At 37.7% G+C, this 27,184-nt stretch overlaps 1 protein-coding gene across 8 annotated transcripts in view; it reads right to left on the reverse strand.

The window, feature by feature from the left end:
* Positions 1 to 8,831: 8,831 nt before the first annotated feature.
* Positions 8,832 to 27,184, reverse strand: part of LOC125417261 (aldo-keto reductase family 1 member C15-like) — a 31,174-nt gene continuing 12,821 nt past the window's right edge. For 6 of the 8 annotated variants that reach the window (XM_085699164.2, XM_085699165.2, XM_085699167.2 and 3 more), the window contains 9 exons: positions 26,343 to 26,478; positions 22,039 to 22,206; positions 20,618 to 20,734; positions 19,743 to 19,820; positions 18,609 to 18,731; positions 15,924 to 16,033; positions 13,346 to 13,511; positions 11,301 to 11,383; positions 8,832 to 9,074 (listed from right to left, as the gene is read on the reverse strand). In XM_085699164.2, coding sequence (XP_085555290.2) covers positions 9,032 to 9,074; positions 11,301 to 11,383; positions 13,346 to 13,511; positions 15,924 to 16,033; positions 18,609 to 18,731; positions 19,743 to 19,820; positions 20,618 to 20,734; positions 22,039 to 22,206; positions 26,343 to 26,478 — 1,024 coding nt within the window. In that variant the 3' untranslated portion in view covers positions 8,832 to 9,031. The remainder of the gene's footprint in view (positions 9,075 to 11,300; positions 11,384 to 13,345; positions 13,512 to 15,923; positions 16,034 to 18,608; positions 18,732 to 19,742; positions 19,821 to 20,617; positions 20,735 to 22,038; positions 22,207 to 26,342; positions 26,479 to 27,184) is intronic. The other 2 variants (XM_048460637.3, XM_085699168.2) reach the window with 2 other exon arrangements.

The following is a 27,184-nucleotide window of genomic DNA, read 5'->3' on the forward strand; positions in this document are numbered from 1 at the left end:
AACCCACCACTCAGGCCTTAAGCCTTGGTGTGGGAGGTCCTTCTGTCTGTGTGTTGCTTTTATTGGTTAATAAAGAAAGAAATGCTTTGAGCCAATGGCAGGGAAGAACAGAACTAGGTGGGGAAAGCTAGGCTGTATGCTGGGAGAAAAAAGGGTGGAGTGGGGGAGATGCCATATAGCCCTGCCAGAGACAGATGCAGAAACTTTTGCCAGTAATCCACAGCCACATGGTGATACACAGATGAATAGAAATGGGTTAAATTAATATGTATGAGTTAGCCAATAAGAAGCTAAAGCTAATGGGCCAACAAGCAGTGATTTAACTAATAAAGTTTCTCTGTGACTATTTTGGCTCTAAGTTAGATGGGTGCCAGGAACCAACCAGCAGCACCCTCCTCCAACATATTGACACCATGTGGCCAACTAAAATCCACTGAGAAGGCTCGCAAAGGAAATCGAGACACTAAAAAACAAGTTTCTCTACATTTTTTTTCTTAATGGGCTTTACTTGGAGCAGCCTGCAGCATTTCCTTACTGATTCAGTGGTAGCAGCTGCATGGTTTCAAAATGACAACTTTCTTGTCTGTGAGATATTTTGCTAGCCTGAACTCTTACTCTTTTGGGAGACCGAGCATTTGGATGGGGTTTGTGAACAGCATGCTGCAGTTTGCTTTGTGGCAACATGGACTAGCTATTTGCTTGGAAGTGGGGCAGTGTACATAGCTCAGAGGCACGAGTGACTCTGCCATGCTGGACTGGGCAGGGTAGGAAGGAAGAACCATATATACCTTAGTAATGGCACAGTTTAAGTTTTAAAAGTCACTTAGCATTTTAAAAAGTGATCCTCGACAGTAAATAATTACAGATACACAATAAAGGCAAATCCAGATGAGTCACAGTGTTGGATAAATGTATGTTGGCTTGGAAGGGAGAAGAAAAAGAATATAGGGAGTCATAAAATAAAGTTAATGCTTACAAAAGGGTATAGTCTTTAAAGAGATAGAGTATAGATAGTCATAGTTTTAAAGGAATAAAGAAAAATAAGCCACATAAAAATGGAAAATTCACAGAGAGTCTGGATTATGTATATTATTGTGTTATCTTTAAATTTTTTTGACTATGAATGAGCTAAGTACAGAGACACATTCCATTGTATGGTCTGCTAAGCTAAACCAGCATGTATATTATAAAGGTATCACGACTTCCAAATTTGGGTCTAAGGATATGTTGATTTGGAGAAGGGGTCCATCTCTTGTTTCCACAGAGGTTGAGAACCTGTGGATTGCTTCCAGACTGGTTTAGTTTGATGAAACAAGGTCCCCCAAAGGTCACTGTGAACACCCCCAAAAGTTGTTTTAAGGGAATTTTGAGATTGCCAATGAGTCCTTAGAGTTGATATGTATAAAAGGACATATTCAGATTTTAATTGTACTTGACATTTGTTAAAGATATCCTAAACCAGTTAAAAAAGGCAACCTCAACTTTAGTTATCCTTTATTTCTTTATTAGGAGATATTGAGGCTATAGGAGCATGTATATTGCTAAGCATTATTTGTTTGCATATGATTATCTAATTGTTAATGAACGCTCTCAAAAAAAAAAGTTGGCTCAAAGGTATGCAACACCTAGAAATGCTTTCTCCCTGAACATATTTTCACAGAGGCTGGTAACCAGAGATGGGTAAGATCCTTTACACCCCAGGCAATCTAAGACAGGACATACATGACAGAATGTATATACCTATGATGGGTAAGTCTGGAAAATGGGAAAAGCCCCTAAGGCAGAGACAGTTGTCTATGCTCTAGCAAAAACACAGGCTTTAATAAATAATATAAAAATGGAAGAATATGTGGGGGCCCACAAATGTGATTCTTGCTCTACTTTGACTAAATGTCAGAGAGTTTGAGCTTATTTTCACTCTTGTAAAGTTGTTGACAACAAGTGGTTACAAACAAGGTATCCTGACCTAGGGTATGTTTTCTTGTTGTTTTGAACATTAAGATGGCCCATAAAGGTGGATCTGCTCCACCCTGAACCAAAGGTCAGAGAATTAAATCCTATTCCTGTTTCTTCATTTTTAAAACAGGAGGTTTGACATAAGGAGATAATGCCTACAGAATACTTGGTTTAAGGAGTGTTTGCTACATATCCTGTCCAAAATATCAGAATGCTTAACTTGGGAAATAATGACCTGATGTCTCTAGTATTGAAACAAGTAACTGTTTTGCTTTTTTTTTATATAGGGTTATATAATCATATGGCAAACAAACATGAGTGGATATAGTATTCATTTTTCATGGAGTTGCACTCCGGTACTATCCTATGTCTCTGCATTTCTTTTGTATCTCTGTCTATTCTGCCAGAGATTTCTAATCCACATGCCCCTACCATGAAATGTACAAACTCGTCAAAGCTAGATGCCAACAAATGGTAGTGCATTACATTCTATCCCAAGACTCTTTCGAGTAGAATAAATTCTAAGAGGATAGTGAAATAACCATAGTTGAACAAGTACAAAATAATGAACTTCTCAGAAAATCATCACACATTGAAATCAACTTGATATTGATGATTAATGAAATGTCCCTTTACTGAGAAAGCCAAAACCTTTGAGTCATGGCCAAAGTTCTCAGTCTATTGATTCAGAGCTAGAAAAAAATAAAATAAAGGAGAGAGAACAGCATTCTTTCAATATTTTGCTGTCACAGTCTGTTGAAAAATTATCTCATGAATGACTTACACAAGCAAGAATGTAAAAGAACCATTTTGTTTTGCTGAAATATGAATCAAGATACATTTTCATCTAAGGTTTCATGATGAAGTGGGGTTAGCAGTCATATCCAATTTACTTCTGGTAGTAGATCATTAATCTGAAAAAATGAGATAGGTTAGAACTTGACCACAATTCTTTTACTTATTAAATTTACACAGCTTAGCAAAACAGGAATAGCTAGATACAGATTAATAGTATGTCATCTATTAATTTGACCTGTACATGTATTTGTACAATTCACAGAAATGATGCTGTATCTCATTAACACATGAGTCTGGTTTCCCTTCACCCATGTCAGCTGACTCACAACTGCCAATAATTCCAGTTCCATGGAATTCCACACCTTCTTTAGGCGTTGAGGTCTCATATCTGTACTCCCCCCAACATACACACACACACATACATACATACATACATACATACATACATATGTTTGCATGGTAAGTCTCCAAATAACAGTAGCAAGACTGATTTCTCCAATACTCATGGATAACATAATCTGGAGATTCTGGGAGTCTGCTTCAAACTGAAGCAAATCTGAAAGTACACTTCAGTTTCCACGCATCCTTGATTTTTTTCGTATACCTTTATACCCAACACACAAATGTTATCGTATTAGGTACAGTGGTTCCAAATCCCAGTACAGGGATGAAGTGAACATCATTCAGTGCCACATGCAGATATACAGAACTCATAGCTTGTCACTCATGTAATTAAACAGGTTTTGAGGTGTCCCGCCCGAATCTGCGAAACCCCACTCTCAGATAGGAGTGCGTGCTTCCCGAACCGAACCATCAGCCTGGATCAATATCCTAGGAGTTAAACAGACACACACACACACACACACACACACACACACACACACACACACACACACACACACAGACCAGGATCATTTGCCCAAAGGGTAAATGTCAACTTTATTTAGCACATGTCGGGTTTATATACTTGGGGCAAAAGGACGAGAGCCTCCTCCCACCCGGGATAGGGAATGAGGGTGTCAGGCGCCCGGCGTCCAGTCAGCGGCTTGAGAACTGAGGGGAGGGGGTGCCAGCAACTGCGGTGTCAGATGCTTCAGGTAGGAACCTTTGCTTGCAGGTGGAATTACCATATCAAAAGAGGACATAGCTCTCTCTAAGCTATCCCCCCAAGCTGGTGCAGCCAGCAGAGAAGGCAGGAAGCCTAGGCTGATAGGAGATACAGCCCTGCATAGCACCTCAAAGAAAGGGGAAAAGGCCTGGGTACCAACATTGAGGCTTCTGCTTGCACAGGGTGCAGTCCAGCCAAATGTGAAAGCTCCTTAAATATCTAGTGGAATGTTAAACAGTGGCATGTGGGAGCACTGTTAAAACAATAGTCCACAGAAAAGAGAGCTAAAGACTACTTGCATTTGTATGAATGTGAACTCTAATAAATTACTGGAGAGTGAAAATGAAAGCATGAACTTCTTGTTCTGATCATAATCCACATTTACTTCTTTAAATTAAAAAAAGGAAACTGCTGGATAGTAACGGGTCAATCATATGTTACCTACAACTGCTGATGGGAGCTCAGTTTCTCTTGAAAAGGGTATCTCTTCCTCTTTACTTTGTAAACAGTAAGATTCTCATTGTGATTTTGCCACAGAGACACATGGTATCTTGATCATACTGCCTTGTCCACAATGTCTTTTGTTATCTCTCTGACTCCCTAAACAGCCCCCCTTCTACTCTATGTCTTTCTGAAAATCTAGATACCTTGTATGGGGAACACATGAGCTATTTGCCTCTTAAGTTATAATTTTTATGTTTATCCAGATCACTTTCTCCTAGCTTCATCCACTTTGGTCCAAATAAGATGCTATTTTCCTCCTTATATCTTAATAAAAGTCCACTTTATATGTAAGTCACATTTTCTTTGTCTTTGTCCTCTGATTGGCACCTAGACTGATTCTATATATTGGTCACTGCAAAGTACCTTTAAAAACACGGGTATGTAGATATTGCTATTATACTCACCTTGATTATTTGCATATAATTCAGGAGCAGCATATCTAGACCAAAATGAAGTTTATGTTTTAGTTTTCTGAATACTGATTTCCATACTGGATGAAGTAACTGACATTCTTACCAGCATTATAGAAAAACCCCACAATTCCCCTTCCTCAAGAGCATTCATTGGTCTTTATTTTCTGGATTCAGCCATCTGATTGGTGACAGAATTTCTAGCTTTGATTTGCATTTCCTTGATTATTTTTTATACTCTCATTGGTCATTCTAGAGCTCTTTACTTTTTCATTTATGGTTGAATGGTTTATTATTTGGATTGTTCAGTTCTTTAAATGTTCTGGATGCTCATACTTTGGAAGATGAATAGCTGCTAAAGGTCCACTTGCATTCCGTAGGTCATTCCTTTAATTTGACAATTGTTTCCTTTTCTGTTGCTTGTATTTTTACATAAATTCTATATGCTATGATGAAATTTGCATAGCAGTTAGGAAAATTATCTCTTCCATTTTTTGTAAGTACCTTCTAAGTAACCAGCCTTCTCTTTGAGGCTTCATTTTCTATTCAACTCAGAGAAGAGAAAACAAATTAATGAAAGAATACAGCAGTTTACAAAAACAGATTACTGAGTTTGCCATGTTTTACCCATGTGATGATGATGACACACGCAACTGAGTGGAGCATCCTCAGAGGTGATACTGGTACAGCCACCTCTTCCCTTAGTGGTGTGGAATGGCAGGATTGCTTGCTACACTAGCAATTGCATTATCCTTGAAACAGATGAGAAGACAAACACAACTAATATTGCTTCGTCTAAAGATTACATGTCTGTTGGGGAAATTAAAACATGGCCATCTTTTACTATGTAGTGTCGACTGGAATGTCTTCTTGAGGAATGGGCAGTGGTACATGATTACAGAGGTTCCTCCCAAGCCTCTGAGAGGCTAGATAATATACCACAACCCTTGAAAGTAACAAATATAGGATGGAATTGTAAACAAGCTATGATGTCAGTTGTACAGTCCTTTCTCTGGGCAATAAGACAAGAAACTGGGCAAGAATTTGATTAAAAAATATTAACTTGTCTGAATAAGAGATGAAGTTCAATAAGAAGAAGACATTGATGCATGGGTTGTCTGTATGAGCAATGAAAGTTACTGACACAATATCCTGAGTATGAATCGAAGCTGTGATAATGAAAGGAGTGATCCAAATAGTGGGTAACATAAGACAGGATTACAGCAGCCTTTAAAATATATCACAAAGGTGGTTTCCAACTTGATACATGAGACAAAAGCTTAAGGATTCACTAGTGTCAGGAAAATATTAATACTGCTACTGGTCAGGCTTCAATAGCATCATTGTTTCTCAAGGTTTTGAAAGCCATACCCACCCTTAGCTGAGGAGCTATTGATAGCTGGTGGCTGGTTAGAGAGGGAGAGTCAGTTTTCATTAATTCTGTGGCTCCTGGAAAGTGAGTCGTGCTGAATAGATGAGCAGTACAAAACTGAACTCCTTTTGAAATTAAGACTAAAAAGAATACATGTTGTTGGTAGGTGTTCTGTGGATCTAGGTAAAGTTAGGGGAAGTGGAAGAGTCAAATATGATCACAACATAATAATCATTGTGACACTCCTAAATAATTAATAAAAATATTGTGTTAAAAGAAAGAAAATAGAGCATAGTTGCTCATACCTTTAATTCAGTATTCAGGAAGTAGAAGTAGACAAAACTCTGTGAATTTGAGGCCAGCCTGGTCTACAAAGTGAGTTCTAGAACAATCAAGGCTTTGTAGAGAGGCCCTGCTTCAAAACAAGAAGTAAAGAAGAAAGGAAGGAAGGAAAGGAGGAGTGTGGGAGAGAAAAAAGAAAGGAAGGAAGGAAGGAAAGAAGAAAGAAAAGAAAAAATTAGCATCTAACATTCCCACTCTGTTACCACTATCAGTTCTTCCTACTCCTAAATTTACTTCAAATAATTGTTAAGACTATGGAAGGTCGAGATTATAATCTTACTTACAAACTAATAAACTAGCTAGATATGTTTTATAAATGATGGTAGAAACCCTGAAACTTCTGGATTAGGGATAAGTGACAATTCATTACTCACGACAATATCTGTGACTAAAGTAAGGTCACTTTTCCATCAGTTCCTGCATTTCTAGTTTTCAGAACACGAAGCAAAACAATTCAACGGCACACGAACATTCAGTAGGTTGAGTAAAAAGAGAAAAACTTTGAGTAATGGGAACCCATATTATTAATGAACAGTAAGCATGGCTGCCTCTTTGACAAGGAGATTGGCTGTTTACTTTATTAGACATGATTCACATTTCCTTGCAGGGAGAGGCTGTCTCTACACCTCAAGACTGTTCAATTTGCAAACTTGTTCAATAAATGTAGAATGAAGCACAGTCAGTCCCTCCACTTGTCACATGTGAAAACAATGTAAGAAATCCTAACAGGTAGATACTCATATGTTCTATTAAGGCATAGAACACATGTTAATTGTTAGTGCTAGGAGTGCATTTGAGAGTTTCTTCTAAGTGTGTAGCCCTTTGTATGCTGACCAAATTCCAGTGAAAAAACACACATCCAAAATTATTTTGGCAGGACAAACTAATCTTGAGAGGCTTTAGATTTTGTTGTTTGTTTGTTTGGTTGGTTGGTTAGTTAGTTGTTGTTTGTTTGTTTGTTTGGGTGGTCAGATGGTTGGTTGGTATGTTGTTTTTTGTTTTGTTTTTTTTTTTTTGGACACAAATTTGGATGAGTAGCAAAGGGGAAAGGATCTGGGAAGAGTTGAGGATAAGCATGCATTGCCTGAGATTTCTGTCCAGCCAGGCCCTGCTGCCATTCAGTCCTAAAGAAATACACAGAGGTCTGTGTTAATCATAAACTGGTTGGCCTCTTAGCTCAGGCCTGTTACTAACTCTTACAGCCTACATTAACCCATAATTCTTGTCTGTGTCAGCCACGTGGCTTGGCACCTTTGATCAGCAAGGCATTCTCGTGTTGCTTCCTCTGCATTTGGGTTACCACTGCAGACTCAGCCTTTCCTTTTCTAAGGATTCTGCAGTTTCTGCCTGGCTATTGGCCAATCATCATTTTATTAAACCAGTACAACTTACAAAACTTTACAGGGTACAAGACCATAGTCCCACAGCAAGTATGAACAAAATGCATACAAAATTCTCAAAGAACAGATTTTAAGAAAAAATAAATATAAAGAACAAAATAAGTAAATAGAAAACAACAAAGAAAACAAAAAACAAAAAAATAAATAAAACATCACAAAGTAAAATCTAAAAGAAAAAATGTAAGAGATCAAGAAGAATTAATTTCCAAAAGATGCTTATTGATTTCTTTTTTAAGTCTTATTTTTGCTTTTTAATCATGTGTATGTCTTTGGGGGACAGATAAGTGCACATAAATACATGTGCCTAAAGAGGCCAAACGATGGACTTAGATGTCCTGGGGGCAGAGTTACATGCAATTGTACAGTGCCAACATGTGTGCTAGGAACCACATTGCATAAACAGTACACTTTCTTACCCGCTGAGCCTTCTCCAATCGACCTCCTCCCCATTTCTCATTGAATACTTCAGGTTTTATTATGTTAGTAGCCTACTTTTTCCAGTAGACTTTTATACTAAAAATATTCTTTCTCTCTCTGCATCTCTCTCTCTCTTTTTCTCTCTCCTTCTCTCTCTCTCTTTCCTTTCTCTTCCCCTACTCCATTTATCTAAACAAAACTCCCCACTTAAAAATATTTAGATATAAACATAGTCTAAATTTTCCTAATTAAATATAATATAAAAAAGTGCCTGGAGAAAAAAAAGATATTCAACAAATTCTGCTAGGAAATAAAAGAATGTAATGCATTCCACTGCCAAACCTGTTTTGAGAACTAAGAAATAAGTTAATGAAACCTATTCTGTACAACCAGAAAAGTGCTCAAAATTCTTGAGTAAAATTTGATAATTTGAAAACAATATACTTTAAAAATATATGATTCGTGTCTTTAAATTTATTTTAATTTTGTAAATAACAATGAAATTACAAAAAAATCAAGAAAGCTACATCAAATAATTCTTTTTATTTTAGAAACTCTCTGTAATTTGTGTGTTATTTTTTAATCATCAGGAAAAACATTTGAGATTTTTGTAACATTTGACAAACACATGGATGCAAGAATCCTGCTTCTCAACCACTCCATCCAACACAGATACACATTGTCTGAAGAGAGGAAAGTTTCTGTAATGTTTAACAGCTTGTGCTCAGTATTCTTCTAAAAATGGATAGTAAGGGTGATCCACCGCACTGAAAGAGAAGAAGGAACACTGGTTGTTCATGAGTCACACTTCTGATAGACAAAATGAGGATAGTTTGATTTGAGAATCCATAAAATCTTCAGTGGACTCTGTCTTGCTAAATGCAATGGAATACATCAGCAATTAAGGCTGTGGATCAACTGATTTCATTATTTTCTTCTTAGAATTTTATTATAATTGTCTGTGTGCCAAGACATGCTTGTGGAGGTCAAAGGACACCTTTGATGTAGCTTGGAAAAGGACTGTCCCAGGGCAAATGTCATTGGACACCGAGAGGAGGAAGCTGAAAGAGATTGATGTTTTCCCTAGGACTTATTCATATCACCTTTGAGAGTTCATCTTCCACAAAGATTATTAAAAGTACACATTATACTGCTTTAGTATGAACAAAGTTAGAATAGGTTTTAGTGTAAACAAATTAAAATAGTCTTGATACATAGCTGTACATTCATTATTATTGAATTCTCTTTTATTTCTTTGGATTACAATAAATATTAATTAGAAAGTATTTTCATGGGCCTCTTACTATATCATGAACCATAGGTAATCTGTTCTCTGAGTCTAACGGGCAGGTGAACCCTGAAGACGTTTGTTTTGGCTGAATGTCAAACCGTATTCTTTAACATCAGTTCACAGTGATGCAACTTTGACCATTGAGGGGACAAGGTCACATGTATTCTGTGTTTCAGATGAATTCACTGTGTATCAAGGATGACCTTAAACTTCTCATCCTCCTGTTTCTATCTCCTAGGGGCTAAGAATAATGGTTTAGACCATCATTCCTGTTTTTAGGCTTGGGAAGTACAGAACCAACCAATCTATAGCCCCAGATTGGCCAGTTTTGAAATGGGGTTGTCCTGAGTCTCACTACATATCATGAACTTCAGAAGGAATTTCTCTATTCTGAGGTCCATAAGGATGCCTTTCTTTGTTGCAAACTTATTCTGAAAATCAGTTGTGTCTTCCGTAATGACACTGTATTAAAATACTCTCATGTGTTGTTTCAGCTCATTGAAAAGCTGGCTCTGGAAACAGAGTTGCCACTTCCTGCATTTAAAACCCAAAGTATTTTTGTCTCTATGTATCCTCCAAGGCCCCTTGTCTAGGGTTGGGATCCCCCCACCTCTGAAAAAACTCTGACAGGGAATGAAGAAAACAGTAAAACAGTCCAAGAATGAAAACATCATGCTTTTGAGAACATCGAGAGGTTTCCATAGTGTAAATTGCCTGCCATGGGAAAAGAACCTGGAAGTTCAGCCGTGGGAACTGTCTCATCTTCCCCTGTGACCTGCATATAATAATATACTGGCCTGCTGTGTGACCTCTGTTCCCATAGCACTTTGTGTACTCCCAAGAGGGGAATGCCTCCCACCTGCCAAGGAATGTCAAGGGTAAGGTGTGTCCCCTCCCCTTATTAGCTGTGCAGCTTTGTGTGCTCACAGACATTATTCAAAGAACCCCCTCCAGTCAAGAGATCTCCTGTCTCCTGAGCACTTCTATTGATAAGAAGTATTCTGAATGTTTTCCATCATTCCTCTCTCCCTCCTTTGAACTCTGAGCTTTCCATAATAAAGAAAACTTCACAGAATGCCAGTAAAGGCATTTTTGAGCAGCAGATCCTAGAGTCCCTGGTTCTGTTGAATCTTGAATTTAACCTCAATTCCTCACCACCAGTCATAGGTAGATCGTCGTATTCCCAGGTCTCTGCTGGATGTTATAAGCACCCATTTGGATAATGTTATCTCTCTCTTCTGGGGTTTGTTCTACTTGGAATCCTCACCCTCAGGGCTCACTCTTCTCTGCTCAAAACTGTCTATTAGGAAGTACCTCAACATCTCCAGTTGGATTTTGCTGGATGTTTTTAGCTTTCAGCTTATTAACACAACCTTTCTCCTGTCGTGTGCCCTTTTACCTAGACATCTCTCCTGAGTAGACCCTGTCCTCTGCTTGAGACCCTCTCTATTGAGAACTCAGACTGGTTGTTTTAAAGTTTCTGTCTCAGTAAACTTCTGGATATCTTGAGTGTACAATTTAATATGTTTGCAACCTTTCTATCTGTCACTACTTATTATATTATACTATTTATATATATAAATTCACTCATTCAAAAAGCAATGCTTAGCTAAACTGAACATTTCCTAGATCCTCTAGAACACCTTCATGGTTCACCTCCATGTTACAAAAAGCAAATAAACAATCTAGAGGCATTACGTACAATGACAATTTAATATATCGAAAATTTCTGTTGAGGCCATCAATCACTTTCATGTCCTCTGGGGTCAATTCAAAATCAAACACCTAGAAAGAAAGACAGATTCAGAAAAAATTAAAAATAATAAATAAATAAATAAGCCATTGAAACATCCCTCTACCTGGAAATATAAGGGTGATAGCACCAAGGGTGGCTTTAAGAGGAGAATTTTATTCACAATTGGTCTCCAGATGGCCTGGGTCTCAGAACTTTTGGCTGAATATGGCAGGCTCCTCCTTTCCCATTTCTTTCCTACTTTGAACCATTTCACAAAAGAAAGACTCAGCAACCCCTAATCTTAAGAAAGGCAAGGAAAAAGAATTCCCGAATTAATTTTCAAATTTAGATGAAATGATAGATTTAGTCTCAACAAAATTTTGAGCTTTTCTTCCTTTGCTATCCTGGAGTTTGATCCAGCTTTGAATTGACACTCATTCCCCGCCCTCTCCGAGCACAGATCATAATTTAACTCCTTTCCAAGACTTGATTGAGTTGAAGAAAATCTTCCCCTAGTCAACTGTTCAACCATAGCACTTGATCATCTCATTTTCTCAAACAGTATCAAACATTATTCTTTTTTATCAAAAGAACCTTTCTGATATTATATATACATACATACATATATATACGTACATACATAATTTATATTTATTTATATTATGTAAAATTAAATATATTTGTCTAATCATCTATATCTATTAAAAGTATCTGTGATGGTTAAAGTTAGTAGTCACCTTGACAGAATCTAGAACCATCAGTGAGAAGAGTCATAGGGCATGCCTGTGTAGGATCACCTTGGTTATGCTAATTGATATGAGAAGACCCATCCTGATTGTGGGTAGGATCATTCCGTGAGCAGAGGATCTTGGACTGCACACAGCAGAGAAGTGCTGAGCGTGCATTCAACCTTCTCTACATTTGACTGTGGATGCAATGTGACCAGCTCCTTCAGGCTCCTGCCACTATAATTTCCCTGCAATATTAGACTGTATTCTTGAAGTATGATTCAGAATAAACCCTCTCTACCTAGTGTTTCTTTTGCTGGGATATTTTATCACAGTAATAGGAAAAGAAACCAAGACGCTGTCCATCTATCTATCCACCAGAAGTCCTTCTGAAAAATACATTCTTTAAGTAATATGGCTGCCATATTGCAGGTGATAGTGCTTGTTGACACTTTGTTCCACCCCTGAGGTGCAGTGGTAGAAGAAGAAAAACAATTCCCTTAAGTTATCCTCTGGCCACACGCTGTGTGCTGGTGAGTGTGCCCTCAAACACAAATACATACAGAAATTAAATATAGGATAAATTTTTAACCATATGGAATTCTAAACAAAACAAATGAAAAACCACTTACTGATAGGAGAGACTAGCTAGTGCACATAAAGGAAAGCAGTAAAGGAATAACTTTTAATCATTGATTTCTTCATATGGTCAATCTATAAATTTATGTAGCTCCTTTTCTTCATAGAGAAACACCAATGATTAAAGGGGAAATGGCCATATATAACATCCCATACCTCAGAAAGCACGCCAGTATATAACTAAATAATTGTAAGTTAATGGGAAAACACACACAGACCCATGGCCAGAACTATGGAAGTTAAAAAAAATGTATTGGAATTGTGCAGTAAATTAGCCAGCAAGTAGTCATATTTGGATTTAATCTTAATACAAATTATAGTCCTTAGTACAAACAGGAATTTGAAAAGCATAGAATACAAAAAATAGAAATGAATTTATTTAAAGTTCTATGCCATCTGAAAAGACTCCCACAACCAACTAAAGAGATTGAGATACAATACAGCTTGTTAAAGAAATTGTAAAAGGCAAAACAAGTATGGAGAAAAACCAGGTTTTTACTGAAGGCATTTTTCTGCTGCCTTTTTAAGCTGCTGTCTGTATCACACAAGTGGTGGTGGGGGCAGCAATGCATGGGAGCAAATAAATAGCAAGTGTTCCCATTGCTCCCAAGGTCTCATTCTGGAGAAATATCCCTGGGCCTTTACCTCGAAGTTCTCTTTGATTCTCTTCTCATTGAAGCTCTTGGCCAAAACCACCACACCCCTCTGTAGCTGGTAGCGCAGGGCAACCTGGCCTGGAGTTCTGTTGTGTTTCTTGGCAATGGTCTTTAAGATAGGTTCCCCCAGGAGGTATGGGCTATCACTGCTTATCCTGAAAAAAATTCAGACATACACTCACATAGATAACAAATCTGGAATATGTTGCCCCCTTACCTATATTCTCAGACCTTTGAGAAGTATAATATAGTATAATTAAAGCAGAATTTTTTTAGTATTCACAGCAATTTATTTTTCATCGTAGCAATTATAAACAACTAAGTTATCCATCAGTAGATGGGAAGATAAATACTGTGTACGATAGGTATCCATATAGTAAAATATAGCAGAAATACAGAAACCCCCTTTTATCCTCAAAGGGTCTGGGAATAGCACTGATCCCAATGTGTACTATAAATATGTATACATATGAAATGATACTTTTTCCAACTTATGTTTGATGAATAAGTGGATCTTATATTCGTTGGTACACAAAGCTAGCATGAATTTCCCTTTTCTTCTTGACAGTTTCAGGATAGAAGATTCACTCTTAACACGGATCTTAAATTTCATGAAGCTGAGAACTTGCCCATTTTCAAATGAATTAAGTGTCTCTTTTTGCCCTATCCAAGTTTCAAGCACTCCTATTCTTATGCTTTTGAGACTTTATTAAGTAAATTAAAAGTTCCTTAAACGCAAGCCCTGCCATGCTATGATGGTTGTCCTGATAAACCAAACAGTGAACAAGTGACTAGCAAACATGGAGCAGATTTGAAGATACACTGAAAAAGGAAAATCCTTGTCCCAGACAGCATGTGATTTCATCAAGTTACTTAGAATAATATGATATTTCAAATTAAGAATTGCATATTTCTAGAATATTCCCATTGATAATTTCAAGCTACCATTAATTGATAACTAAAAGTATGGAAAGGAAAAGAAAAGAAAGAAAGGAAGGACAAGAAAGAGAGAAAAGACAGAGAGATGGAGAGGGAGGGAGAGGAAGGAAGGAAAGAATTCAGGAGAATTGTTAAAAATTTTAATGAGCTCAGGTAATTGTGATGACTCAGGCCACACAAGCATAGACATGTGAATTCCAGACAGGCACGGAGCGTAAGTCTGCAATCCTAGTGCTTGGGAGACTGAAACAGGAGGTCCCCGTTCATGAGTTTGAAGACAGTTTGCTCTATACAGCATGATCCTAATTCAATCCAGTACCCTTAACAAAAAATACAGCACTCCTATAAAAAAGGCAAAACTTCTCTAGAGCAAATGAACAGTACAAAATCTAATAGTCTGAGAAGTGGCGAAACTGTCTCAGAAGTAATAAGAACTTTAAAGGCATACAAAAACAATTTATTATTATTATTGATTAATGTCTGTTTTATTTTGTTTCACTTAAGAAAATCAAGGTTTTACAAATAAGGTTACACTCTATTAAAAGTTCAGGACCAGAGACAATGTCGTTGACAGTCATCAAAATGTCTTCTTTCTCATGCTCTGTCTTAGTTACGGTTTCTAGTGCAATGATAAAGCATCATGACAAACACAGCCTGGAAAGGAGAGGGCTCATCTCATCTTATACTTCCCCATCACAGTCCACCCTCAAAGGAGTTCACAGCAGGAGCTGAAGCAGAGGCCATGGGGGAAGGTGACCACTGCCTTGCTCAACTTGTTCTCTTATGTAGCTCCTGACCACAACGGTGACTCCACTCACACATCCAATTATTAATAAAGACAATACCACACAGCCTTGCTAATTTGCCAATCTTATGGAGACAATTTTTTTTTAGTTATAATTTCCTTCTCCTACCAGATAGGTCTAGGCATGTGTCAAGTGTGAAGTTAACCAAAAAGAACAAGAAAGAGAAGAAAAAAAAATATGCAAATCTATTGTTTCTGAGTTTACAAACAGAACTCAGAATTCACTGATAAATGTAATAGCAGTACTATTTTCATAAGCCTATGGAATTTTAACATATCAATGCACATACAACTATAAGTTCATGAATTCAGCTGCATATATCCTTTGAAAAATCTCTTATAACATCTTCGATACCCTGCAACTCAGTATCAACACTTGGAAAGACAGTTTTCTTCCGAGAATTCTCTTTTGGGTTTCTGTATAACATAGATGATATTATGAGAGAAGATGGTTCTAAGCCCCTCCTAAATTAAACATTAAATATTGTATAAATAAGGAAGTTTCTAGAAATGATATGAATGTGGGTTTTACATTCCACCTATGTTTCAAAATGACATGGCTAGGATATACGTGGTCTAATCTCTGTAAACTGGGCCTTAAAATCTATTTTTAGAACTATGCTTATTAGTGCTACAAACAGGTAGACAGATAAAGCAAGAATAAAAAACCACTAGAGAGAATGAAGTTCAACCCAGGTACATAGGAACTCCTGCACTGTTGAAATTGTTTCTTCATAGTTGAACTTTTCCACAAGGTTAAAAGTTAATGTTTGTCAACATGGAATTATTGACATAAGGAAATAAAGTCCAAAGGTCTCATTACCAGTTTGGGTCTCTGTGGGATCCCAGGGCACTGTGGGCAACTAGAACAATGTCTTTGGACTTGCAGAACTCCAGAAGTTTGCTCTGGTTGAGATACGGGTGACATTCTACCTGTAAATTTCCAAAACAAAATGGTATTAGAATGTATGAGCCAAAAAGGTCAAGATTTTAAAAGTACCTGAAGGGAAGATCTACTTGTATACTGACTTAAGTAGCAGCCTTGTAGAAGGACCAGATGTCCAAGGGGAACAAAGGAGGGGAGAAAGATAAAGAAGAGTGGCTGCCCTGGATGGGGAGAATTCATGCCTTTTAACCTTCAGGGACTCACATGACCTTGGTCTTCTGTTATCAAGCCTTTTGCTCTTATCCTCAATGTATAAGAAATTCAAAAGCAACCTACCAAACTATCACAATGATCAGTGACTAATTTCCCTATCATGTGGGGAACTTTAACAGGATAAATTGCTTGATTTCTTTTATAAACAGATCAAAAGAGAAAGAGAGTGAGAACAAAGGACAGCGAGAAGGGAAATGGAGAAGGAAGGATGGAAAGGGGATATGAACGCAAGAGCACATATCAACTGATTTCAAGAAAAACTTCATAGGCACACCACCCAGTGGCAATGTTTGGGCATTTTACCTCCCTACTTTGAATCAATTTGCTCAAAAAAAAAAAAAACAAACAAAAAAACAAAAAACCAACCAACCAAACAAACAAACAAAACCCCAGCTAGGTGTGGTATGGGGGGATAGCAGAGTAGTGGGATACTTGCCTTTTATTCCAGCACCCAAGAGAGAGAGGCAGGCAGATCTCTGTGAGTTCAAGGCCATTCTGGACCACAGAACAAGTTCAAAGATAGACTATAAAGCTACACAAGAATACCCTCTCTAAAGTAAACAGAGAACTCTCAAAAAATGAGTTTAAAATTGCTGAAAGGCACGTAAGGCAATGCTCAATATTCTTAGCTATCAGAGAAACACAAATCCAAACAACTCTGAGATTCCATCATATAAATGCGCAATGACCCATAAGAATGATAAGACCAAAAACATTGATGACAGCTTATGCTGAAGAGATTGCGGGGTAAATGGAACACTCCTCCATTGGTGGTAGGAGTGCAAACTGATAGAGCCTCAATGGAAATCAGTATGATGATTTCTCAAAATTAGGAAACAATCTACCTCAAGACCCAGCAATATCACTTTTAGGTATATACCCAAAGGATGCTCGATTATACCACAAGGATATGTGCTCAACTATGTTTATAAATGCATTATTTGTCATACCCAGAGACTGGAAACAATCTAAATGTCTATCAATCAAGAATGGACAAAGAAAATGTGGTACATTTATACAATGGAATACTACACAGCAGAAAAAAATAATGACATCTTGAAATTTGCAGGCAAATGAATGGATCTAGAAAGCATCAGATCCATTGATGGTTGATTGAAGTACACCCAGACCCAGAAGGACAAATATAACATGTACTCACTCATAAGTGGATTTTAGACATAAAGCAAAGAAAAGAAGCCTACAATTCACAACCTCAGAAAACCTAGACCACAATGAGGACTGAAAGAAAAACATACATGGATGTAATCTGCATAGAAAGTAGAAAAAGACAAGACCTCCTGAGTAAATTGGGAGTGTGGAAATTATGGGAGAGGTCTGAAGAGGGAGTGGGAAAGAAGAGAGGGGAGCAGAGAAAAATAAAGCTCAATAAAAAGAATAAAAAAACCTGTCTTAAAACAAATAATAAATAAATACAAAATAAAACAATGTGTAGCAGGGTATAGTGACAAACACTTAGCTACTAGGGAGAGTAAGGCAGCAAGATTAAAATTTCAAGGTCAACTAGATCATTCAGTGAGAGTCTACCTCAAAATTATTTATTAAAGACCACTAGCTAAAACTGAGTGTTAGAGCATTTGCCTACTGTGTGTGAGGCCTCTGGTTCACTCCCAAGTACTATGAAAATAAAAAGACGTGGTCATACTTTGACACTCAAGATTTTTAGTGATACCGATCTTTGTCGAAAGTGTAGGTGTTTAACAGTGTTCAAGTATTGTTAAATATTTTAAAATATGTATTTTTAAAATATGAGCTAAAACTATATGATGCCTGCCTCAAAACTTCAAATAGTATGTATATGACAAATTTGTAGAGAAGAGAAATTATTGCTTGAGTGTGTTGATGGGCGTACGTGAAGGAAGTTGTTCAAACACAATTCTCAGTGCATTTGTAGTTCTAAATTCTGCAAAGGTTAAAAGTCTTTGAAAGTTATTAAAATTTTTTTCATTCTAAATTTAGGAAAGAAACCACCACAAATTATCTAGGGTGTCACGAGTACAATACAGCAGCAAGATAATTTTGCTATGCTTCATTTCAATCAAGTTTTTTTTAGATTTTATATGATTTTCAGTACAGCACACATTGTGAGTGTTACTGAGCAATGAATGGTATTCCATCTAAGAGTTGTGATTTCAGTCAATCAAACTGCCTTTCCCCTGTCTTGTTCTTCCCACTCTAGCCAACCTGAGCCATCATGGATATTTCCTGTTTCAGGGAACATAGCTAGAACCTAAATAGCTGGTTTGAAACAGAGATTTGGGGAGTATCATGTAAGGAAGAAGTTTGTGAAGAACAGAAGGTAAGGCACGGCCCAGGTGAACTAGAGCTCACCTGATTGCAAACGGGCTTGTACTTTAGCCCTGGTTTGTTCAGAATCAATTCCAGCTGTTTGTGGTTGAAATTGGACACCCCGATGGACTTGGTTAAACCTAAGTCTTTACACTTCTCCAGTGCCTGAGAGGAAGAAAGTATGTAGTTAGTCCTGTTTGTACTCTGCCCTTTGGAGATTCTCCTTGTGCTTATTAGTACACTTACATAATAATTTCAGTTGTTTACATCATAACTTCATTTACTTACATAATTTTGGTTACAATTTCAAAACAAGTTTGACACTTGAATACAGCCTTACCTAAGGCACTCACCTTCAGGGAATACATATTTGTCTGCTCATTCAATTACATGCACATTGAGAACAGCAAGAACATATAAGTCTCCCCTTACCTTCCCCGCCATCTTCAGTGTCATTTGTTTTAATGCCAGCATTATAATGGTTCTTCAATAAATACCATCATAGTCAAAGACAAAGAATTCTAGGATCTTATGCTAGGTACAATGTATTGTTACTTTTTCTCTTTAATGTTGAAAAACTGTATACAGGATAGAGTATATAGTGGCAAGATTCATTTTCTATCACAGCCTGCTCTGTGCTAAGGCAGATTACACTTCTCCAAAGGCATGTTTATCTGTCCCAGAATAGTATTGTAACCTTTCTTGAGTCTCTTTCAGTTAATACCCTTTATATGGCTTATATTGTTAATGGAATCTAGGAGGCAAAGAAATGTCTATCTCAAATCATAGCTGAGATTAAAAATTAAACTCAGCCCCTCTCAACTCTTCCTCTACAGATGAGATTACAGAAAGACAGAGAAGGGATGGCAGTGGTTGTTGCTGTTGTATTTTTTTCTTTTCTCATGTATTATATCCCAGGCACATTTCCCCCCCTCCTCCCATACCTCCTCCTTGCCTCCTCTCTCACCCTTATCAACTCCTCATCTGTTGCCCTACAGGAATGAGCAGGCCTCCCAGAGATATCAACTGAACACAGAATAGTAAGGTACTATAGGACTAGGCATTATGATATGCCTTAGACTTGTCAGTTAATGAAACAAAATCCATCTTTTCTAATTCTGTATTAATTGCTACCTCTCTTGTCACACAGTGCTTATTGCCTACAGCGGTGCATACCTCCCATGTATCACAAATGTCCACTACATCTAAAATAATTTTTCCACTGGCATCCTTTGGCAGGAGTTCATCTCCAGGCTAGAATGCAGAGAGAAAAGCAAAGTTAACAAAACTTTCTCTAATAGTCAATTTCTAGTGACAAATGAGCTTCCTCATCCAACATTCACTCTGTGTGTGAGAGTGTGTGCACATACATGTGTGTACATATGTCTTTAAGGTGAGACTATGGAGAAAAAAGTGAAATTATCTAATAGATTATCCCAGAATATTTTACCCTTGATTGCCAACACTTTTCTTCCTTGGGACCCTCATGAAGCACTGAATCTCACCAACTATGAGGGCTCTTCCCATTGGAATTTCCATATCCCAATGACAGAATAGTGTAAAGGATGGGACTTTTGCTATTGATCATGAGCTTCTGTTCTACTTTATGATGACTCAATTCTGAGTCAATGAGTTTATCCGATGTGATCAGCAAACATGTACCATACTAAAAAAAAATGAAGCCATGAGACCCAAAGATGCCCAGATGTTGGTTAACCAAATATAGTCCTGTGTCCTAAAGTGAGAGATAGACATAGGCAAGAACATGCCATGAGGAGATGGAGACTCCCTCTGGAGTCCCAGAAGACTCCACAACCAGGTCATGCTGATGATAGAAGGGAGTGAAGTCATTGAACTTCAACCTTCCTGAAGACTGGAGGATGAGCATTTTAAGAAATCTTGCCTGTGTCCTCTCTCAGCTGTCATGCAGTATCTTAATCACTTATCCATTCTGTTCATCTCAGATTGATGTATCATGCACAGTAAAAACCCAGAAAAAAAATCTCATTGGTCTGAAATAACATATCTAGGGAATAAAAATATGAAATTACCTTCATAGCAATTGGTGCATGAATAAGGCAGAGATCTACATAATCCAGCCCAAGTTTCTTCAGTGATCTCTCCAGGCACTGATGAACCAACTCTGGTCTAAGGAAAGTCGACCAAATCTACAGTTTCCAAACAGAATTACACATTGTGGTGAAATGATTGAGATGTGTTCTGGTGGTCTCAGCTAAGCTAAGAGCATCTTGGGCTAAGTTTTTATGTTTTTTTATTAAAATTTTTTATACAATTTGTATCATGATTTTTGCCTCACCCAACTTTTCCCAGAAACTCTGCAGAACACTACTCTAATTTATGTTATTTATCATAGATCACATCCTCAATAGAATACTGAGATTTACTTGAATGATGACAATGTCAGGAGAATGAGCAGAATTTAGGAAACAATCAATTTCAGTGTTTTAAGAACTAGAAGTTTTGGTCTCAAAAGAGTCAATAAATGGTGAGTTGGATGTGGGACAAATAGAGAGAAGATATAGAAGCTATATAGCAAAACAATAAATCAGGGGGCTGAGAAACATCTTAGTAGAAAGCCCTATTTAGGTAGCCAGATGAAATTTCCCAGTTAAAAGTCCATCCAGGGCAGAGTGATGTATCCTCCTGGTGACGCTTCCAAGTAACTGAACAAACAGCAGTAAAGTTGACAGAGAATTTACTGTTCTTAGCCTATCCAGAACCAATTCTAGGAGATCCCATCTAAAAACAAGCTGTCACCAATGTAAACGTAAGTAGGAGACATCTGTAGAGACCTCAGCTCAGATGGAATCACACTGGAAGACTGCCTTCCCACCTGAGGAAACGTTACAAACATCAGTCCATCCAGTAGAGATTTCTCAATAAAACAATATTCTCAACCTAACTTGAGAATCTACTGAAGAATTATTTTCTTGTGGCCCAGAGAGGTCAGATTATCCAACAGAACTGTGTCCTTACTTCATATATAGACAATGTCTGATATTCAGAGATACTGAGTATCTGTATCCCACATTTACGATACTTTAGGGCCAAAACAAGAACTTTATTTTTTAATTTTTTATTTATAGTTTTGTGTGTGTGTGTGCTTGTATGTTAGAGAGAGAGAGAGAGAAAGAGAGAGAGAGAGAGAGAAAGAGAGAGAGAGAGAGAGCGAGCATGTAGATGGATACCACACATGTAGAAATAGGATAACAGCATATCAGGAATCATTTCTTTTCTACCATGTACTTGCCAGGGATAAGAGGTTAAGAGCCATGACAGACTGTATCTTTTTCCACTGAGTCATCTTGTTGGTCCTATTCTCTATGTTTCTATAATGTGTCTTTGCAATAAAGCTATGATTCAATCTGAGACCAAGGGGGTGGTGTCTTCTTCCTTATTAACATATTTCAGTTGACAGTGGCTTTCAGCCATTCTGGCCACAAGTGCTCACCTTGGTGGTGTAGAATAAATCCTCTCTCTTCACAGTTCCATCAGCCATCTTGTCTTGGAGAGCTGGTCCAACTTCTTCCTCATTTTGGTAGAAGTATGCAGCATCTATGTGACGGAAACCTACATCAATGGCTATTTTGGTGGCCTCATTTGCCTTGCTCTTTTGAATCTATAAGACAAGAGTAGGAAAAGTTGGAGGTGTTACAAATTCAGGAAATAAAAGTCGTTTATATATTCATCACATTTTTTTGTGAGTTGCAGCCAGCCCTATGGCTCACCTTGTTTGATGATACAACCTTGATAATAGATTTACAATCTATCTGGAGACACAGACTACAGAAGGATTAACTTCTAAATCTTGACTGAATAAATTAGTGATGTGGAATTCTTATAAAGCATGTCAATGCAAGTTTCATTCAATAAAGATTAGTTGGAAGAAACTAGCTAGCAGGAAAGCAGCATACAGGGAGAAAAATTCTAAGGCACTCAATATATAGGACAGGTGTGCATATATATAGATATTTGTGAAGTGATGAATGAAAATTAGTTCCTATTTCCCATTGCTCTCAATTATGCCCAAATAATTCTTCAGTTTACTCAAGATTCTTTTGTTCCCTTCATTTTGTAGGTCTCTGCATTCAGCATTTATGCAGTAAGCATTTTACTGAGTGCTGCCTTCTAGCCCAACACTATGTTAGGCTCTGGAGTACTAGGCATTTTTCCATGAACAAACTGGCTTCCCTTCCTCCATGAGGTTTCTGGAAGAAGTGAAGGAGACAGTCTTTACAAAAGAAAGTATGAGAAGTGGATGAGATAGCTCACACCTACAATCCTAGCACTTGGGAGATGGAGAGGCAGGAAATTCAGAAGGTCAAATTCATCCTCATCTACATAATAAGTCAGCACAAACTCCATGAGACCTTGTTTTAATCAACATTATTATCATCCTCCTCCTCATTACTCTCATCTTAACAGCTTTTCAACTATGCTTCAAATACTTCTATTTTGTTGTGAAAGCCACACAGAAATGGATGTATAGCATTTTCAGATTCCTATAATTCCCAGGATGAACTTTAAAGACAATTAGAAGCTTGATCATGAACACTAAACTGGTTAGTTATCAAGTAAGAGTGACAGAATTTACCAGGATTGCTTTAATATGCATATGCATAAATATATATTGTATACAATGTTGGTGAATTGTCATAGGCTGCTAAATCTCATTGAGAAGCTGACTCTGGAAGCAGATTTTCCTCTCCACTAACTTCAGACCCAAGCATGTTTATGTCAGTTTTCCTCGAAAACTCTATGCTCTGGGTCAGGTTGACCCTCTGGCTTTGTACCAGGGAAAATAAATTCTCAATCAGCTAACAGTATTGAAAACATGCCTTAAAAACAGAATATTAATCATTCCCAACAGAGGTGATTGTTATTTATCTTGTGATATGAGAAGGCTACAGCATGAGGAAGGGGAAGAGGAGGAGAGGCAGCAGAAACAGCAGAAGGAGATGGTGAAGGAGGAGAAGGAGGATGAGAAAGAGGAGGAAGAGAAGGAAGAGGAGGAGGGGGGAAGGAGGAGGAGGATGAGAAGAAGAAGAAGAAGAAGAAGAAGAAGAAGAAGAAGAAGAAGAAGAAGAAGAAGAAGAAGAAGAAGAAGAAGAAGAAGAAGAAGAAGAAGAAGGTTGTCCCACAGGAAGCTCATTCATAGGGGGAGAGAGTTAAATATGGAACTCCAATTTACTGCCTCAATTTTCCCAGTTAGTTCTTGCTGGATGCAGTGAGCATCCAAATTTGATGATGTCAACTCTTTCTGATGCTATTTTTTTCAGTTACTTGGAACCCTCACCCAAGGAGATACTTCACTCTGCCCAGGATGTACATTTAACTGGAAAATTCCGTCTGGTTACTTCAATGGGGTTTTTCAGCACCTGATTTATTGTTTTGCTATATATATCTTCTGCATTTCTCTGTTTGCCCCTCATAATTTCTACTTTCACTTTTCTTCCATATATTTAATAAATCACTCATTCATAACCAGAAGTATAGCCATCATAGATGATACTCCAGACAAGTAAAATGTGTGTTAGTCCTTTTTAGTTTAAATACTAGTTTATTGATTTTAATGCTTATTCTTACTGAAAAAAATTGATCCACTAATGTTGCATGCAGGAAGCTTACATGAGTATGTCCCTTGGTCTGCATCAGAACTAGGGAGATTGAAGGGTAGGATGCTAAGTTCATATCCAGAAATCCACAGTGAGAGTATCTAGATGTAGCAGATGCCCAGAGAGCTAACTACTCTTCTGACCAGTTATTGCTACCAGGAAAAGGACCACACCTTAGTAAGCTGCTGTCGGGCGCCAAAGTCAGGATAATAATATTTATAAAATTTCCTCAAATTTCAATCAGTGTATAATTTAATGATTTAATCAGATATCCTGTGTTTGTGTTGCCCCCAGAATACTTAGCTAGATAAACAAAATCACAAAGCGTACAATGGAACAGGCTTTTGTTCCAGCAGTGACCCCATAGGGAGGTCATTTATTGAGTAAGAATCACATTCAGAAAAAAAAAATTGTACTAGTTTGTAAAAGAAGCTTCTGTTTGTTCGTTTCTATTTCTCAATGGCATGTATTACATTTACTTTTACAAGTGAAAACATTATGAAAAGAATGATTTTGTTTTGTTTCCTAAGACACAGTGCTGTCTTTAACTACAGTAACAAATGTCAGTTAAAACAAACTGTTTCTGTTCAATACTAATACCTTGTCATTCTTCCACCAACATTGAATATACTGATCCCTGTCATTTGGAGACACTCCTTCCCAAGCCACCCAATGCTTCTATTACCTGTGACTAGCATTAGACACTTTCAATTCACTACAGTGACTTATTGGATGGGTACATAATGAGTTTGGTAAGAAGTGCGATCCCACTCCCCTTGTTACTTTATATTTTGCAAGTCTTCAACACTAACTTATCAATGGAATTATTGTGGATTCTCAGAGACATTTTTTAAAAGTTGGACTTATATTGTAAATGTTTATCTTTATGCTCATAGATTAGTGCATTTCTCGGTCTTCATCAAAGAAGATTTTTTTTTTTGCCATAGACAATGACTAATACCAGGACCCACAACTGTTTGTGACCAGAGAACAGGTGTTCATGAAGGGCTAAGGAATAAATGGGAATTCTATAGCTCAAGAATGAATAGCCTTTCTCAAGAGGCTAAGGGAATGACAAGGAAGAGGAGGAAGAAAGAGTGTAAGAAACAGAGATCATGAAATAAGAAAATTGCTGCACAACAGTATCTTCTGTATGGAATGGAACTGCTTGTATTCATGAGCTGATAGCAGCTGTCATTGTCTGCAGAAACCCTGCACAATATCAATCCAGTCAACACTGTAATGTGGACTGAAAATGGGTTGACAAGACCTTGTCTCCCTACCCCCCCTCCACACACACACACTCTGAAAAACTGCTACTGAAAGTTAATGACTTTTGGGAAATAGAAAATCCATTCACTTCAGACATGTGACCATAACTAGGCTGGCCATGTTCATGTGGATGACCTCATATATTCAAGTGCATATAGTCAGTATTAATGATTTTAGTGGGTTATTTAAAGAGAGAGAGAGAAGGAGGAGAAGGAGAATGAGAAGAAGAAGAGGAAGAGGAAGTTGGGAAAAGAAATGAAGTTGGGAAAGAGAAGTGAGAGTCTGAGAGTAGTTGAAAATATGGAATGAGTAGTGGATAAGATCGAAACATGTTGTGTACCTGTATGAAATTTTAAAACCTGTTCAAATAGTTGATATTCTTTAACAAATACATCTTCTTCCAAAAAACTCATACCAAAGCTGCAGTCCAATGTGCCTACTGTTAGCCATTTTCTCTTGTATCCATTGCCCACAGGGATTTCTAACCAAGACTAGAATGCAGAAGAAACCTGAGCTTTAGCTGATAAAAACTTAAAAATTCCTAAGAATACTTATATCAAGGATTCATTATACTTACAGATGTAAGTACTTAAATATATAGTAAGCATTGAGATTTGTCAGGAAACAATGTTAATAACAATAATGACATAATCTGCCTACAAAATCCTTAACCTCCAAATCTACAGACCTAACATCTTGGTATCTCACCAAGTACCAATACTCATCCTCAAACATGAACAGAAGTAAATTGTAAACAGGGAAAGGGAAGCCCAGGTGAATCATTCACCAGGTACAGGTCTCCTGCCTTCTGAATATACTTCCAGGATAGCTGATATCTAATGCTTTAGTTCCCAAGAGGCCCACTTACTTCATTTGGAGCAAACGTGCCAAATCCAAGCACTGGCATCAAGTTTCCATCATTCAGCTTCACTGAATGTTTGCAATCCATGGTGTCCACAGCCCAAGAAGTCTGACTCTTGTCTCTCCTTCTTCGGTAACCTGAACTAAATAAAAGGCAAAACTCCAACACTATTTATTTCTGTCAAGATAGGCAGGGCCAAGCAAAGGCTCCAAGGTTGGAGTTAGTCCATGGCCTTTCTTATAATCCCTTTGAAAGACCTGGATAAATCCAGATTCCCCTAACAGGAAAAAATAGAGCCAAAAATCTAAGCAGAGAGGGAAGAATCAGAAATCTAGGATTAGCCGGTTCAGTTTCAGGAACTAGCTGAAGATAAAGTTAAATTGTAATCGTGAGAATAATCTTGAGAAACAGGGAGCTGCCCCCTTGTGATTATCATTGATATTTTTGGAATTTTCTATGATGTCCTATCCACCCCTTTCGGTTTCCTGGGCTGTGGTTTCTTCCCTTAAAAACCCCTTCTCTCAGCTACTCGGGGTCGAACTCTTCCCCTGCGTGGGTTATGACTCTCGGCCCCAGGGCACTGGTTCCCATCTTCCCGTCAATTAAACCTCATGTGATTGCAGCAAGGATGGTCTCTCCTGAGTTACTGGGGGGGGGGGGGGGGTAGTGTTACCCCGAGACTTGAGTGAGAGTCTCCCCATATTGGGGGTCTTTCACCTTCATGTTTCTACAACAAACATACCCAGAAAGCTTATGTATTAAAAGATATTTGATTTTCAGCCCCTAAACAAAAAAGCTAGCTTTGACATTCTGCCCCTGATAATTACACCAGACTTACTTTATAAGAT

The sequence above is a fragment of the Myodes glareolus genome, chromosome 14 (genome assembly GCF_982192425.1).
Source record: "Myodes glareolus chromosome 14, mMyoGla1.1, whole genome shotgun sequence".
Lineage (NCBI taxonomy): Eukaryota > Metazoa > Chordata > Mammalia > Rodentia > Cricetidae > Myodes > Myodes glareolus.